The following is an 18,229-nucleotide window of genomic DNA, read 5'->3' on the forward strand; positions in this document are numbered from 1 at the left end:
CCAAGGAAGTTTGCAAGGTAGCCACCCTAGTTTGCAAACCAGACAGCCAACTAGCTAGCAAGTCAACCACCTAGGCAACCACCAAGGAAGTTTGCAAGGCAGCTACCTAGATTTTCAAACAAGGCAGCCAACCAAGCAGCCAACCAGGCAACCAACTAGGCAACCAATCAACAAGTAAGGTAGTCACCTAGATTTGAAAACAAAGTAGGCAACCAGGCAACCAATCAAGAAACAAGGAGCCACCTAGATCTACAAACAAGACAGCTAACCAGACAGCTAACCTACAAGCAAAGCACCCACCTAGACCAGTAAACAAGGCAGCCAACTAGCAAGCAAGGTACCCACCTGGACCAGTAAACAATGCAACCAAGCAGACAACCAGTCAAGCAACAAGTGGGGTAGCTAGCCATCTAACAAGAAAGCCAACCACCCATCAAGCAAGTCAATTAGTTAACTAGCTACAAAAGTAGCCACTGAGGTAGCCAACAGGCAAATCCTACACATAGTCAACTGAAACATCTGCTTTAACTTCAAGCAGACCACCACCAAGTAAAGTACCCACAATTCAATGGTTCTCATGCAACCAGCCCATCTCTCATACTCCTAAGGAAACATGGGACACAAGAAAACCTCTATCTTAGGTATATACACAAACACCACCCTTTATACTTACATAAACACTAAATTAGATCTTGATATAGAGTTGCTATATATTTTGTAGCCTCCAAGGGGGTTAGTACCACCAAGGGTACTTGGGAAAAGTTATCTGTTCTCATATGGAAGAGGTGGATTAAGAGCTGAGACATTTGGTGCAATGTTCTCAACAGGGAATAGTATGCAAGGCAAGGATAGGACAAGGGCAACAAAAAAGGCAAGGGTAAGGCCAAGGTCTTTGGGAAATGAAGATTGGAGAATGTGTTTGCAGAAAATTTACTTTACTTTTTTGTTATTGTGTATGTCGAATAGGGGCATGTCACCACATTTTTGTTACAGTGCATAACTTTCTACTATAAAGTTAATTTGTGATTGTCTTAGTGGGGATAGAAATACTTATTATTGACGTACTTTGGCATTGTTTAGCCATTAATATTAGTTGGAGTCCACTTGTTTTGAACAATGTTTTGTATATGTTATTATATATGTATGGAATGGTACTTCTTTATACTTCTTCATTTGATGTATGGAATGGTACTTCTTTATGCTTTTTTGTGCTTCTCCATTTGATGTATGGAATGGTACTTCTTTATGATTTTTTTATGCTTCTTTATTAAAACATACTTCTTTATGCTTCTTCATTTGATGTAAACAAAATCTTGTGGGGTGCATGTGCAATTTCCCCTTATATAAAGAAGAGTAGATTGCATACTCTATTCAAATTACAAGAACACATTACAAGGTAGAATTACACATTACATAAACAAGGCAACATTAGATAAATAAGAACAAATTACATAAAGAAGAACACATTACATAAAAAACACATTGCATACTCTATTCAAATAAACAATATTACATAGTGCCAAATATATGGAATTCACTTCTCAAAAGTGGTAGTACCCAAAATTATACAATAACTACAACAACATGCCTTCAAGGTAGACTCAATGGCTTTGTTCCAAATACTCCCATCCTACTAGAAAACACACACAAAAAAAAAAAGAAGCAAAAAATGCAAAAAACCACTATGACACAACAAGTGCAAATTTGTAGTTCTATAAATTCTTTTTAGCTATACTCTCTCTCATTCTAGCTTTTTCTTCCCTTTGCTTGGCTACTTTTTCCCTCTCAATAGCTGCTTTTTCCCTATCACTAGCCACCTTTTACTTTTCCTGTGCAACTCTTGCTTGATTCTTGTACATACTGAATCTTGCAAGGACAATGGGTGCAACTTTAAACCCACACTTACATGTTTTGCCATCCAACCACCTAAAGTATAGGTTCATCATCCTACAAACAAAATCAAATTAGAGTTATTCATAAAGCCAACAAAACTAGAAAACCAAAAAAAATAAAAAATAAAAAGAGAGAAAAAAAAATTTAAAAACCAACTGTTACTCACCACATCATAGTAGTAGCATCCATTAAACCTTCTCCCAAAATTGTTCAAGGTCAAAGTAGTCCGTAGCTGACAATAGTCAGCAGAACATGAATGGTGATTGGAATCAGAGAAATAACTTGAAGAAGACATGTTCAGATTTCACTTTGGCAATCAGAGTATAGAGAGAAATGGGTTTGGGGATTTTTAGGGATCCTGATATAGAGGAAAACCTAAGCTTTAGTACACCTTCTCCTTGCTTGCAAATGTTTAGATTTCACTTTGGCAATCTAAGTAAAGAGAGAAAATGATTATGGGTTTAGGGATTTTAGGGATTCTAAGATAGAGAGAGGGAGAGAGCTCGTTCTTCTTTTTAGGGTTCTATTTAGGTTCTAATTTTGGCTTATATAGTAAAGGAGATTTTCTAACAAAAATGGCAGAGGTGGGTAACGAAGATCTAACAAAGGCCACCCTAGATGGGTTAAGTGATAACTTTTAAACCACGGGTGGACACTATAAAAACAGGCCAAACCACAGGTGAGTAAAGTGCAATTTCCCCTAGTTTTTAAGTAACAATTTTTAGTGACATCTGACTTGACATGACTAAACACCAACAACTCTTTCTCCCTCTTTCATAAAACCATCTCTCTCTCTCTCTCTCTCTCTTACCCACAAACAAAAACTCAGATCTCTCTCTTTCTCTTGGGGTGAGTTCACTCAAACAAGTTTGTGGTGAACTCGGAAGCTTTGATGAGGAAATAGTCTGATGGCGAGCAAGGAAAGGTGGGTACAATGGTGGTGGTGGTGTTGTCGCTCATTGACGAGAACTTCCACTTAAGCGTAGAGTTCCACTGGTTCTTGATCGCATTGTCTGTACGGCCATTGAGGAGCCTAGCTATGGTGGCCCACTTGTTACCGTACTTAGCGTGAGCCTGAACGATGAGGTTGTCCTCCTCCGTCAACAGCTGATTACACCTTCGAGGTTGGCAAGACTTCCGGATTGACCGAAAATCGCTTTGCTTATCACCAACTAGTTCTGAGCACCATGCCTTTGCACCAAATTCCTCAACATCTCATTCTTCTCGGCCCCTTGACCCGATTCAAATATCTCTGTGTCACTTCCATCACAAAAACACTAACCCTAATTCACAAAAATAATTTTGATTTTGAGAGAGAGAGAGAGAGAGAGAGAGAGAGAGAGATTGTTATTGAAAAGAGATAGGAATAGGTATATAAAGGGAGGGGGTTTGGGGTTTGAGGATGATTTGGAATGATTGGGTACAGTATTTTTTTAGTTCTTGAGGTGTGGTTTGTGAAAATTTGACGTGGGTACAGTTGTGAGTTTGAGGTTGCAAAAATTTGATAACTTTGTGTGGGTTGGGAATTTAGGGACAGTTTTTTTGTTGCTGTTCTGGTGTGGGTTTTGATTTGTTTTGGGTTAATTCCAAATGGGTTTGCAAGAATATTGCAGGAAGCTTCAAAGGTAGTTGGCTATAACACCAACTATGAATACAATCAAGTGACCATGATTTTGACAAATTTGTAGAGCTTCTACACATGTCATGTTGATATGTTTAGTTGGTTTTTATTTAGCGCACCTGTAACATGGAGAGAAATAATGTATGTGAGTTTGGACTCTTCAAGTTTGGTTTGGATTCTTCAAGTTTGGAAGAGTAGAAAAGGAGATGAGATGAGCAAAGAGGTTTCTAGGGAAAAGAGGAAGCAGAGAAAGGGAGATTTGTTGTTTTACGTGGGACTTTTCTCTCTCATTGAATTAAAATAATAGTCAATTTACTGTTTTTGTCCAAACGTTACAATTATTTTTTAGAAACACATTTTCATACCAAATACCCAATTATATCTTTTCTCAGTTTTAAAAGAATGTTATAAAAACATGTCACCAAACACATTTTTTGCATTATGAATAATCAAAAGACGTATTTTTAGTACACTTTTTAAATCACAATTTTCACATTATTTAAAAACCAAAACCACAATACTCCTACCAAACAGGCCCTTAGTTATTGTTATGAGCATTTACTTATTTGTAAAGATGTAGCATTTTACTCATTAATTTTTCATTTTTACGGTAATATTGTGCATGTGCAATGATTTGAGGTGTTTATAATAATAAACTATTTAAGGTGGGTGTCATATACCTTTCCACCTCGTAACTTAATTTTTAAACTCAACTTATGAAGGTAAATTAGTTTTTAGTTTGTACTTTTCCATTATGAAATCTTTATTTTAATTTTATCTTTTAGATTATATTTAAGACCATAGTCATGTATTTCTTTTCATATTTCAAATTTAATATATCAAAGAAACCTAAGAAAATTTGAGGTTTTTCTTAATTTTCCTTAATAGTTTATTAAGTGGTGATTTCATATAAATCTCTTAATTAGGGTAGACTATTCATAATGTATTCTCCACCTTGGGAGTCATTGCTAGGGGTAGAGACAGAGCCAAGACTTAGAGTTAGGGGGGACGTGGGGGGGGGGGGGGGGAGGGGGGTTTGTTTATTGGCTATGTGCAGCAGCTCTAACCTTTGGCTCTACTACTACTTAGCCGTTTGAGGGATTTTTTTTATTTTATTTTTATTTTTTGGTGTGTGTGACTTTGATGTTGCTATTGGGTAAGGACAAAATAATTTTATTTAAAATTTTTTAAAGGGCCGGGTTTTTTGTGTCGGGTAAAATTTGTTAATTGGGCTTATTTTGTTTTAGATTTACTATTGGTAATTTTTTTTGTGGTGCTTTTTGGGCTTGTATATTTTGTTCTAGATTTTAGATCTATTGACTTTTTAATGGTCTTTATGAGGAGAAATGTTAGAGTTACAAACCTTTTTACAAATTACTGATGTAGTGAGTGGTTATTGGTAAGTTAAAAAGTGGTGTAAGTGGTGGACCAAGTGCAAACCAATATGAATTTTCTATCTCAACAGTTTGTAAAAATGTTGTAAAATAGTTTGTGGTAATAACATTACTCTTAAAAGAATTAATGATATTATTAAAGGGGGCAAAATGTAATTTTATAAAATAAAATTGCTAAAATTAGTACCTTGGTATATACTAATATTTAAAAAAAAAAAAAAAAAATCACGCCGTGGGGGGGGGGGGGGGGTCATTGCCCCCCTTGTCAAAGCTTGCCTCCATCCTTGGCTAGGGCCCAAAACTCATTTGCAGATAAGGGTGTGCAGCAAACCCACCAACCTCCCATTGGGTTGGGTCATTTTTATGTGTTGGTGGGTTGGGTTATAAATTTTTTTTTAACAATGGGTCGAGTTGAGTTTGGGTCATAAGATTCACAAATTCGCCTAAATTGACCTAACCCACCTATATTTAAAATATATTTAAAATTTAAAAAATATATTATACAATTTTTTTTACTCCCCCCCTTCTAAATAAAACCCAAACCCTAAATTCTTCTCATATAGTTTGTGTTTGTTCTGTGTTATACTCATGATTATTTGGTTATACATTTGCTTTTATTTGTAGTAATGATGTTCTAATGTTCAATTTAATAATAATAATAGTAGTAGTTAAAAAAAAAAAAAAAAATTTATCCAACCCATGGTTCCAACTTGACCCATCCTAATTCAGAGGTTGGGTTGGACCCCTATAATGGATGGGGTTGGGTTGGATTTATTTTAACCCACCATGGTAGGTTGAATTGAAAAACTCTTCAACCCGACCCATGCACACTCCTATTTGTAGGCCTATTTGGCCTAAAGGGCACCAATGTGGGCAACTTATCAAAGTGAAACCCTAACCCTAGCTAGTATTTTGTCATAGTCTATAATTGGTATTATTTATGGGATCTTATTAATGGCGGCTCTTAGATAAATTATTAATAAATTATTTTAAGAAAGTTTTGACACTATTTTTATGAAAAATATAAAAAGTTGTCAAAATAAATAATTTTTTTTCCACAAAAATTTCTAAAAATATTATTAAATAAATGCTTTTAAAGTATTTGTTAATTTTTCCTTTATTTATGCGGGGGGGAGAAAATGCATTTTTATTTATCCTCTATGTACAGCAGCTAATCACCCTAGAGTTCCAAATCCTTAATTATAGCCTCTCACTCTCTACTATACTGTTCTTCAATGGGTACCATCGATCTCAGACTAGACATTGAGATTTGGTCTATATATGGATACGGACAAACGAGCGTTCTATCTTTGTAGTCTAGTTCACCGACAGTCGATCTATCAAAGTCATGAGGTCTTCTTAAGAAACCATAGGACATGTGCGAGTGAGGTCCGATTGGATCGTTCTTCCGTTGCATGCAAGATCGATACCTCGCTATTTGCAAGGAAAAGTTGAGATATAAACTTTGATCTAAAACATTACTACTTTTACGTGCAATTGCTTACTAGTGGACAAAATACAAACTTTTCATGGCAAAAGATTTGTAGCTAGCTATACTAGCTCTTACCAGGCCGACTGAATTGTACAGAGTTACAGACCCAGAAAAGGCAATTATTTAAATTACGAAACAGGGATGCATGATGCCTCTTGAAACTTATCTTAGAGGCTGACAGACTCTGGAACACGCAAGCTGAACCCATATATAGACTCGCATGCGCGCTGTATATCCTCAGTTTGGCATAGCATTTCGAAACTGCAATTTTAAAAAATATAAAACTTTTTTTAAAGGTAAAACATAAGTTTTTATAATTTTTATTTTCATGTATAACTTATTCAACAGCTCATTTTTAAAAAAACTGATAAATAAGTTATAACAGTATGTATCTTTAGCTACAAATTTTTGTAAAATGTTGTTGTTAAGTGTACAAATTTTTTAATAAAAATTTAATTAATTATTGAAAAAAAATTTCGTAATGTTTTTTTTTTTTTTTTTTTTTTTTTTTTTTAAATTAATGGAAGTTGAAGGAGAGGCCGTAATTGAATAAATTTAAAATTTAGAGAATTAAATTAAATGAAAGTAAAGTTAGACAATTGAAATAAATTTTGGTCAAATTTTGAGGATGTACTTTGCATTTTTTCCTGTTATTTATATAATATTACTTGTATTTTCCTTTCCTAGCCATGTATTCTTTTATTTTTTTTATTTTTTTAGAAAGTGAAATAAGAAATAATCTAGTCTTTCTTTTCAAAGAACAACAATAAGGAAATTTTCCATTTATCTTAAAGTCATCTAAACCTTCTTCTTTTGTTTATTTACGCTCAACTTTTTTTTTTTTAATTCTTCTTATGCATTGAAGATGAGATTCAAGAATTTTACTGTGAATATATAATATGTTATAATTATATAGTTGTTTTCTTTCACTCATATAATTATCTAATTTAATTCATTAATCCAAATAATGAATATAAAGATGTGAATATCTATTCAATTAACCAGTTTAAAAATATAAAATCTAAAACCATATTAATTTTTAGAAACATTATTTCAAACATTTTTCCAATCAGATTTGAAAATGCAAGCTGAACCCATCCATTTAATTTATTGTACTCTTTTATTAATATTTTTTATTTTATTGTACTTAGGTAGACTTTACCTATCAATATCATTACTCAATATTAAAATCTAAAATACTATATAATCACATTTAAACATTAATTTTGAATGTTGTAAGCACTATATTTAATCAAAACATAACTTGACCAATGTTAATAATTCGATTTATATAAATTTTTATTGAACACTGTGTTTACAGAGTCCATAAAAAGGGTATAATATACTAAACCAACAAACAACATCCAACCTATATATTTATCAGAATCTATGAAAATGGTTGTTTACGTATACCCCTACGATGACTTACCACCATTTTTAATGAATTATTCAAGAGTTAAACCTAGAAGTTATTTAATCAAGATTCAAATCATAAGATTTTCATGGATGAATATATTCAAATCAATAAAAAAAGCAGCCCACTTACATAGAGATAATGATTTTTTCAATTAGTGGAAACCCAAAACGGTTAAACATTCTAGGGACAAAGCCTAATTCAACAAGTATACTATTGATTAACCGTTGCTGCCGTACATACATTACTTGCACTACTTCCCGTGCATATAGTTAAACTAGGTACTCGAGCTCCTTACTTTTGGTAGCAACTGTAAACTCTTACCTTGTGTCTTCAATATTACTTGTTACTATAAGTCAATCTACTGACCGCAAACTATTCTCTTAGTTACCCCTAGGCATCTTAAAGATTTGATATAGTTTATGGAGAATGTTAACCAGCACCGCTTGGTGCTGGTTAAGGCAGAAAAAAATAAAAAATATTTGTCAGAAAAAGTAATAAATATCCTAAAATAGTACCTGTAAACTGAAAAAGTAACATAAATTGAGAACGAAAACACAATTTTTTTCATAAAAGGTGTGCTTAATAGGCACCGTGCGGTACCCGTTAACACAACCCATAGTTTATATAGTTTCAAGTTTTTGATCACATGTATAGATACAAAATAGAAGTATTTTCTTTTGAAAGCTCTCTTTTGTACCCACGAGATGGAGTTAGGAAGAAATGGAAAATAAGATATGTTTAGCTCTAATATAGCCTCCTTTCTTACCTATAAATGTCTTGCATAAGGTGCTTTATATAGGCATACAAGGTAGGGTTAAATATGAGACCAAACCATTTTTCTAATAAAAATCAAATTTTTTCATGCAGCAATTTTGCTCGACCAAAGTTTATTCTCGCTCGAGCAAGAATATTCTCAGATTTAGCATAATTGTGTCATCTTCAAATGATTCCATCTCATTTATTTCAAATCTAAAGTAAGTCAAATTTGTGATTGTTTTGAAACCTCAAATGTATAATTTCCAATGATGAGTTTTACTAAGAAATTTATTTTGGTGGAAAAAATAATATGGGCAAAGGAGTATTAACTCTTTATTTAGAGCATATAGAAATTTTGTTGTCATAGAATAATTTTTGACCTAGACTTAACTCAACCCACTTTTACAACGATAAAATACACTAATTATAAACTTGAAATCTGTTAACACTAAAAAAACCTAAGCTAACTCCATGGATAAGAATGAGTGAAAGAATATAATGGTGGGATAGATTTAAAGTAAATCTTAGACTTTTGTAAACATTATTAGTATTAAGAAAATTTAAGTAACTAACTTATTTAGTCACATTTCAAGACGTAAAACCCAAACTCATTCAAAATCCTACCAGGTTTAGTCATGCACGGGAAATATATAAGAAGGATGTCTAATGTCCATCGGGTTTTAGAAGCGAAAAGACATTTGGAATTTTTTTTAAAGTTCTTTGTAGTTGAACTACGTACGACGCCACAGAGTAGAAGACCAAATTTGGAAACAGTAGAAAACTCAATTTGGAAACAGTATCAATGACGCCCCTTTTCAATATAGAGCTAAAAGAGAGGTAAAGGGAAGGTACAAATTTTAGGTACTTGAAAGGAGCTATTATCGAGGAGAACCATGAGAGGTTCCTTTCGGGACAAGAAAGAGGAAGCAGGAAAAAGCTTATTACTGACTTCCTAACTTTTATTATATCATTCACACCGTTTAGAAACTATTTATTTAGTTAAAATTAAAAATATTTTGCTAAAAATACTATAAATAAAATTAAAAAGAAGTTGAAATGATATTGTAAAACTCATAAATAGTACTACAAAATAAAATAAAACCTTTGACAAGTAATAAAAATAAGCTAAAAAAAAAAAAAAAACCATTTACTTTTTCAGCTTTTCTCAAAAGCAACTTGATTCTCTTCCAAGCCAAGGGTTACTACTTACTACTTGCTATAAAATTAACCTCATTTGGGAAAGGGAGTGAGTGAGAAATAGAAAGGTGGATCAAAGACTTAGCCAAAAGAAAAAAGATGGAGGATCAGAGTGCAGAGAATGGTAGTATTAGGTTCCTAGAGAACGCTGGCGTAGATCAAGAAGAAGATGGTGAGCTTTTAAAGAGGATGATCACAGGCCATCCTTTGTATGGGTTGTTGATTGAGACTCACTTGAAATGTTTGAAGGTATTTATATCTCCCTATTCTTGCTTCTTTTTCTTTTTCTTTTTTTAAGGATTTATTTTTTATTTTTTATTGTCTGGAGTCTCTCTATTTCATGGTTTTAATTTAGATATTTTTTTAATGTAAGACTGTATAAATTATCATAAATTTTAAAATATTAAAAAACGTAAAGAGTGGTAATTTGTACACTTTAAAATTTATAAAATTTTATCTAAACTATGAAATAGACTAAATTTCCATAACTTGATACGAAGATCCATGTGGTGTAATTAGGAGAAATTGTGGCCTATGGGGCCGGGACCAAGGTAATTTGACAGGACAATCTGGAAAATCCTTTCCTTTACCTAGACTGAAGGGGAAAGAGCCTCAAAATATGTCGCACTTGAGAGGAATATCCGAAACGTACTTTCTTACCAATAGATTGTAGAGTACTTTTTTTTTTTTGAGCCTTATAGATTATAGACTACTTCCTACTTGGAAAAGACTAGCCTCTAATAGCAAAAAAAAAAAAAAAAAAAAAAAAAAAAAAAAAAAAAAAAAAAAAAAAAAAAAAAAAAAAGTACCACATATATCATTCATGGCCTAATACCTAGGTGCCAGTCATTTTTGTCCTTTCCTTCCCAATTATACACTAACTAATAATAATATGTGTGCGTGACTTTATTCTTGTATTTGTTAGGTCAAGCTTATATCTTACCGTCCCCCCTTTTGGCAAGGAAAAAAAAAAAAAAAAAAAAAAATTCACTTCCGTGAATAATTGTTATAGACTTTGTACTTTTCGATTAGTTATTAATTTCCTTTTCAATATTGACATTTAACTCTAGCTAGCTTTTTGTAATAGAAAAATGACATTGCGATATACAAATGCTTTATTTTACTCTTTATCAGTCAGAAAATTGTAAAAAAAAGGGGCCAAAATAATGATGGTTAGATGGATATATTATGTTATGTTTTTCTTCTTAAAAAAAAATGGTCATGTCATGTTAGGTCAACGGGTCCACGAACTGATGGTTTAATGGTTTTAAAATCCGAATCGAATTGTACGATCCACTCAGGTAATCGTGAACCGTAGGTTAGCAAGTCCATGAGCTGATGATTTAATAGTTTTAAAATTTGGATTGGATCATATGGTCCATTTAGGTAATCGAGAACCATTCATTAAAGAGGTAATCTAATTCCAAAAACAGGCTTAGATAAAAAAATAAAAATCAATAAACCGTACGAACCGAGGTCGAACCATCTAGATTTGAGAACCATAAATGGTTATTAGAGCTTAAAATAATAATAATAATAATAATAAAAATAATAAAACAAAAACAAAAACAAAAAACCTGTACTTGGCTTAAAGTTACACCGTATGGCTATTGTTGAAAGTTTGAAACTTCAACCACTTCTTCTTCTTCTTCTTCTTCTTCTTCTTCTTCTCTCTCTCTCTCTCTCTCTCTCTCTCTCTCTCTCTCTCTCTCTCTCTCTCTCTCTCTCTCTCTCTGTTCTTACTTTCTTTGAATTTTTCTTCTCTCTCCCTGGTTTGCTCAATGTTCTACTGTCAGAGCATTCTTATCAAGGGTGTCAAATGTTATAAATGCTATTTTTTAACATCAAATTTTAAAAAAGCACCCCCCATCAAAGGTGGTAGATGCTATTAATTTTAACATCTAGCTACAGTGGGTTGTTATCTCTAGCAGCCCACTGTAGCAAGATTTAAGCATTTGATAATGTAATTTTTTTAGATCTCAAGTTCAAAAGCTTGATCTAAGCTCGAGTTTGAGCTTGATATTAAGCTTGAGCTTGGCTTGACTAATTAATCAAGTCAAGCTCAAACTTTTTGGCTTTCTCACAAGTTTAAGCTTAAACATTATTTTTAGGCTTGTCATGAGCTCAAGCCAAACTTGAGTTTTTTTTATTTATTTTTTATTTATTTTTATTTTTTTAATTACTTTTTTTGACAAACTAAGTTTGAACATGCATTACTCGACAAAGTTTGGCTCGTTTATAGCCCTAGAAATACTTGACCATTTATTGTCTCTCCTAACTTTTTTATTGGGTCTCATAAGAATAGTTTATTAGATTATCAAATGAGCTTAGGTATGGCTTAAGATAATTTAGACATAGGCTTGCATAAAAAAATATTAAGCTCTAAGAATATATATATATATATATATATAAGTGGTAATTTTTTGAAACATTATATCGATATTGATCTATAATGAAATATTTCATATCCCTCACTAAAAAAAAACACAAAATCAATTTATGTTTGCTTAGAAATTTAATTAATATTTCTTATTTGTCTTATAAAATTATGATATGAAAAATACATTTGAAAGATAGAACTTTATATTTATTTGAACTATTTTAGTAAAAATAAAAACAAATAATTATTAAATTAATTATGATATCATCACGGTTTAATCTCGATTTAATCTCGGTTCGATCTTAAAAACCTTAAACCTTTCTTTTGTACGATTCTTTAAACAAAATAGGTTTGAAAACCACACTAATGTCAAGTGGACCTCCTTTTTTTTTTGTTTTTTTTTTTTTTAATGAATAATGCTAGGTGGCATTAGGTGATCAAATAGGGGATGTGGGTGAAACAAATGCAGTAGATGATCAGAAAGCCTATTCCAAGCTCAAGGGAGCAACCACTCCTACTTCGTTGGACCTTGATCACTTCATGGTATGGCCCTTGTCTTCTCTCCAGTTAAATATCTCTCATCTTCTAACCTGAGATGGTATTTTATGAGACGGTTTTATTAGACTGCTCTATCATAGTATATGTGTAGATTTTCTGAGATCATTTCATTGGTTTTTTTTTTCCCATAAACATACCCATATTTATATATGATAATAATGCGATTGTGAGCATCTAATGTGGTTTTCTTTAACCAAGTTTTTTAGAGCATTATAATGGGGATAATACTTCAAAAATGCAGTATACTGTTGTTTACTAAAGTGTTTTAAAAAAAAAAAATCTATACAATCTTTCTTCTTTACTTAACTTTTTTGGGGGAGAGGGTGGGGGTTGAATTTCACATAAAAATACCCATGCATGTAATGAAGTAGTTTTTCTTTGTAACAGAGATAAATAAAATAAAAATAATTAAAAAAAGGTGTAATAATGAGAACATTTTCAATGGACAGGAAGTGTACTGCATGGAACTAAGCAGGCTTAAAGAAGGCATGGAACAACCAATAAAGGAAGCAGCATCTTTCATCAATGCCATGAACATTGAACTCAAGGAGCTTAGTGGCCCAAATAATGCATACCCAGCCGATCTCCTATGCACTAAGAAATAAGATATAACCCATAGGCCAAATTTGGTAGGCAGTAATCAGTTGGCTATCTCCAAAGGATCAGATAATCAATATCTCCTACAAACAATTTATGTGGTTAGAGCTCTTTGTTTGGTAATTAGCTACCTTTTATTGTTAGTTGTTTTATATAAGAACCTGTTAAATCCGTATGTTTTTGAATTAATATCCGGATTAAGATCTTCTAAAGTTCTCAAGTTACTCTATCACATAGAATTCTTTCAATTTCATCAACTTTTTGATAATAAATTATCTAGATTATGTTATGTCATCATTGAACTCACAAAACCCCTTAAAATAATAGCATTTGGAGTACAAACCAATTTTCTGGTTGCTCACACTAAGTTTATGCTATTCAAGACAAGACTTCTCCCTAAAAGGATCGAGCTCGGTCACTGCTTAACTTAATAGGACTTAAATGCACAATTCAATCACGACTTCAGGAACAAAATAGATATTCTTATTGATAATATTAATATTACGGATACAAAGTCAATTGGATTATAGAAGTACAAAGCCTAAATTGATAAGCCTATTGATTAGATTACAAGAGTCTACTCCTAAATAGAGTTCATGCGAGGTGATAATGCACTTTAAAGCATGAAGATAACCTTTCAATTTATCGGGAATGTTTCTGGGTTGGTAGACGATGTGTGCCAGCCAGCCTAGCCTTGAATGAAAAAACAATTCACTATTTATACTTTACCCTTGTAAGTTACCGCATATACCAGTCGCAATAAGATTGCACATTTTCCCATGTTTACTGGTTAAGAAATAACCACTTGCGTATAACTATTAATACCCATGGGTTATTCAGGTGCCTTCATTCAAGTGATTCTACGATCTCTCTATGGCTCTAGACTAACAAATAATTGGCTTAATAACTAATAATATGATGCCACTTATATTCTCTTAAAGGCTTCATTTTATTGGTAGTTATCAATCAATTTAATAACATATTAAAGGTGTGTGTATATATATATTAAACTTGCTATTTCATTGAAATTCTAGAGGCCATTCAACCTAGAGTGACTCAATCAATGAATTCCATGCTGGTGAAGGAATTCCAGGCAGGTGAAGTGCACAAAGCCCTAAAACAGATGTATCCTTTAAAAGCCCCAGGTCCGAATGGTATGCCCCCTCTTTTTTTTTCAAAAATTCTGGTCTACTGTAGGTGGTGTAGTAACTAAGACAATATTGGATTTCCTAAATTTAGGCATTACCTCGCCAAAATTTAATGAAACCCATATTGTTTTGGTTCCTAAAACTGACTCACCTAAAAGAGTAACTGAGTATAGACCAATCAGTCTCTGTAATGTTATTTACAAACTGGCATCTAAAACTCTAGCCAACAGACTTAAAAAAATCCTCCCATCTATTATCAGTGATACCCAGAGTGCTTTTGTGAATGGTAGATTGATTACTGATAATGTTTTAGTAGCTTTTGAGGCAATGCACCTGATTAATTTGAAGAAATCAGGAACTAAAGGTGAGATGGCTCTCAAACTAGACATGAGTAAGGCATATGACAGGGTGGAATGGGCATGCCTAGAGAAGATAATGGAGAAATTGGGGTTTCATTCAAGATGGAGGAGCCTGATGATGCAATGCATCTCTTCAGTCACTTATGCTGTACGTGTCAATAGTAAACCTAGTGGCCATATTATTCCTTCTAGAGGACTCCGCCAAGGTGATCCACTCTCCCCATATTTATTTTTGATTTGTGCAGAAGGCCTTTCTGCATTAATTGAAAAAGCTACAGCTGATGGTTTGTTGGAAGGTGTATCTGTGTGTAGGGGTGGCCCTTGTCTATCTCATTTATTTTTTGCAGATGATAGTTTAATTTTCTGCAAAGCCACTATTGAAGAATGTGAAGCCCTTCAGAAAGTATTGAGAACGTATGAGCAAGCTTCTGGCTAACAGCTGAACCGTGCCAAAACTTCTTTATTTTTCAGTCCTAACACAGTAAAGGAGATCCAGGAAGAGATTAAAGTGCGATTTGGTGCTCAAGTCATTCGGCAACATGAGAAGTATTTGGGCCTCCCTTCTTTGGTAGGAAGAAATAAGAAGAATACTTTCAAGGAAGTCAAAACAAAACTGGCCAAAAAGTTGGCTGGTTGGAAGGAAAAGCTATTGTCTAAAGCTGGGAAGGAAGTTTTGATAAAAGTGGTAGCCCAAGCTATTCCGATGTATTCTATCTGCTTTAAAACTCCTGATTCCCTTTGTGATGAGATGACAAGTATTATTAGGAATTTTTGGTGGGGGCAATGTAAGGAGGAGAGGAAAATGGCATGGATCAGTTGGGAGAAACTTTGTGCTCCAAAGGCTTGTGGGGGAATGGGGTTCAAGCAATTGAAGCAGTTTAATTTGGCCATGTTGGCTAAACAAGGGTGGCGGCTCCAGGCTAGGAATGACTCCTTATTATATAGGGTTTTTAAGGCCAAATATTTTCCAAGGTGTGAATTTGTAGATGCATGTCTTGGAAAAAATCCTTCATTTGCTTGGAGGAGTATTTTGGTGGCTCAAGCAATTGTCCGGAATGGCAAAAGGTGGCTGGTGGGGAACGGTCATAGCATAAGGATTTGGAAGGATAAATGGGTGCCATCCCCCTCAACTTATAAGGTAGTTTCTCCTGTCTCAAGACTATTTGAGGACTCTCGGGTTGCAACCCTTATTGATGAAGCTTCTGGTGCATGGAATAATGAGTTGGTGCGGCAAATCTTCCTTCCTCATGAAGCTGACTTAATTTGTAGCATTGCTCTAAGTGCGAATTTGCCAGAGGATAAGGAAGTCTGGGCTTTAACGCACAACGAACTCTTTAGTGTTCATAGTGCATATAAGTTGGCCATGGAGATGAGCTTAATGGTACCGGTGGGTGGTGTGGCTGATGGTAGTCAGTTAAGAAGTTTTTGGAAGCATCTATGGAGTTACAATGTTCCACACAAGATCCGCCACTTCGCTTGGAGGGCTTGCAAAGATGTTTTACCCACGAAGGAGAATCTGGTCAGACGCAAAGTGCTGTTGGACAGTGTTTGTGATGAATGTCACGTGGAGGAAGAGTCTTCAGCCCATCTGTTCTGGCGGTGTCAACGTGCTACTAAAATATGGCACAATTCCGCTTTGTTTCAAGGCTTTGGGAGTTTCCATTTTGGGTCGTTCATGGACTCGCTCTGGTATGTGGTGATGATAGCTCAAGGGGATCATAGTAGGGTGGAAAAACTGATTGTGATAGCTTGGGCATTGTGGTCAAACTGGAATGAATGTAGAAATGGTGGTACGAAAAAGTCAAGTCAAACCTTAGTGCATGATGCGTTGGAGTATTTATGTGCTTATCAGGCTTGTATACAGGTCACGGGTTCGAAGCAGCCAGCTGGGACAGCAGTGTGGATGCCTCCCTCTCTTGCTCGGTACAAAATAAATGTGGATGGGGCTGTGTTTAAAGAGCAGAAATTGGCAGGGGTGGGGATTATAATTCGAGATGATGTAGGTCAATTGATTGGTGCCTGTAGTAAAAAAATTGATGCTCCTCTAGGTGCCATTGAGGTTGAAGCTAAGGCGGTTGAGATGGGTCTTCAATTTGCCAAAGACATGTCTATCCAGGACTTCACGCTAGAGACTGATTCTTTGTCACTGGTTAATGCTCTAAGGGACTCTTCTCCTCCTCCTTTATCTGTAGCTACTCTGGTCTATAGTTCCATAAGTGTTGCTCATAGTTTCCGTAGTGTGAACTTTGCCCATGTTGGTCGAAAGGGCAATAGGCCAGCACATTTACTAGCTAGACATGCTTTAGGCATTATTGATTTTTCTGTTTGGGTTGAAGAGACTCCTTGTTTCCTTGAACAAGCTCTCAATCAGGATGTATTTGTCAATTCTTCTGATTAATAAAGTTTTAGCCATATTTCACATCAAAAAAAAAAAAAAAAAAAACATGTGCCATTATTTATTATTTATTAGTCTAACAAATGAATTTAAAAAAAAAAATCATTTTAAAAGGATTGAGCTCGGTCACTACTTAACTTAATAGGACTTAAATGCTCAATTCAACCACGAATTAAGGAAAAAAAAGAAGAAGATATTCTTATTGATAATATTAAATGTTACAGATCGATACAATGTCAACTGGATTATAGAAGTACAAAGCCTAAATCGATAAGCCTATTGATTAGATTACAAGAGTCTACTCCTAGATAGAGTTCATATGAGGCGATGTCTCGCACGTTAAAGCAGGAAGATAATTGTCCGGGAATATATCTGGGTTGTTAGATGATTTGTGATTGCCTTGAATGAAAAAACAATTCACTATTTTATTTATACTTTCACCCTTGATTGTTACTGCATATACCTGTTGCAATAAGATTGCCCATTTTTCCATGTTTGTTGGTTAAGAAATAACCGCTTGCATATAACTATTAATGCCCATGGGTTAATCACATCCTTCATTTAAGTGACTTTGCAATCTCTTTGTGGCTCTAAACTAACTAATAATTAGCTTAATAACTAATAATATGACGCCACTTGTATTCTCTTTAAGGCTTCATTTTGTTGGTAGTTATCATTTAGTTTAATCTATACTATTTATAAGAGGATTTCTTTCTTTAGTCTGAACTTTTATTTGGTTCAGAAATACCCTTATATCTTAAGTTTAACAGGAAAAAACTTGAAGATAACTTGGTAAAAATATGTCTCTAATTTCATTTAAAATACCTATAAAATTGAACACTCACTTATTATTCCATGTTTTCAAAACAAATTTATCTAAAAAAATAAAAAAAAATTATGACACTAAATCCAAAAAAAAAGTCATATTATACATGTAAAGCGCGTGGAACGAGGCTAGTAACATATATATATATATATATATATAACTTGGAATAAACATGTGCCTTTATTTAATATTTATC

At 33.7% G+C, this 18,229-nt stretch overlaps 1 protein-coding gene across 1 annotated transcript; it reads left to right on the top strand.

The window, feature by feature from the left end:
* The first annotated feature begins 9,806 nt into the window (after positions 1 to 9,806).
* LOC126716380 (homeobox protein knotted-1-like 1) lies at positions 9,807 to 13,472 on the top strand. The gene is made up of 3 exons (XM_050417241.1): positions 9,807 to 10,019; positions 12,574 to 12,693; positions 13,158 to 13,472. The coding sequence occupies exons 1-3, from the start codon at positions 9,870 to 9,872 to the stop codon at positions 13,311 to 13,313; spliced, it is 426 nt and encodes a 141-aa protein (XP_050273198.1). The 5' UTR covers positions 9,807 to 9,869; the 3' UTR covers positions 13,314 to 13,472.
* The last annotated feature ends 4,757 nt before the right edge of the window (positions 13,473 to 18,229 follow it).

Source organism: Quercus robur, chromosome 3 (genome assembly GCF_932294415.1).
Source record: "Quercus robur chromosome 3, dhQueRobu3.1, whole genome shotgun sequence".
Classification (NCBI taxonomy): domain Eukaryota; kingdom Viridiplantae; phylum Streptophyta; class Magnoliopsida; order Fagales; family Fagaceae; genus Quercus; species Quercus robur.

Bases quoted from the DNA above. Each gene is read 5' to 3' on its own strand.
- LOC126716380 (XM_050417241.1), top strand. From the start codon at position 9,870: ATGGAGGATCAGAGTGCAGAGAATGGTAGTATTAGGTTCCTAGAGAAC. The intron at 10,020-12,573 runs GTATTTATATCT...GAATAATGCTAG, and splicing joins CTCACTTGAAATGTTTGAAG to GTGGCATTAGGTGATCAAAT. The intron at 12,694-13,157 runs GTATGGCCCTTG...TTCAATGGACAG, and splicing joins TGGACCTTGATCACTTCATG to GAAGTGTACTGCATGGAACT.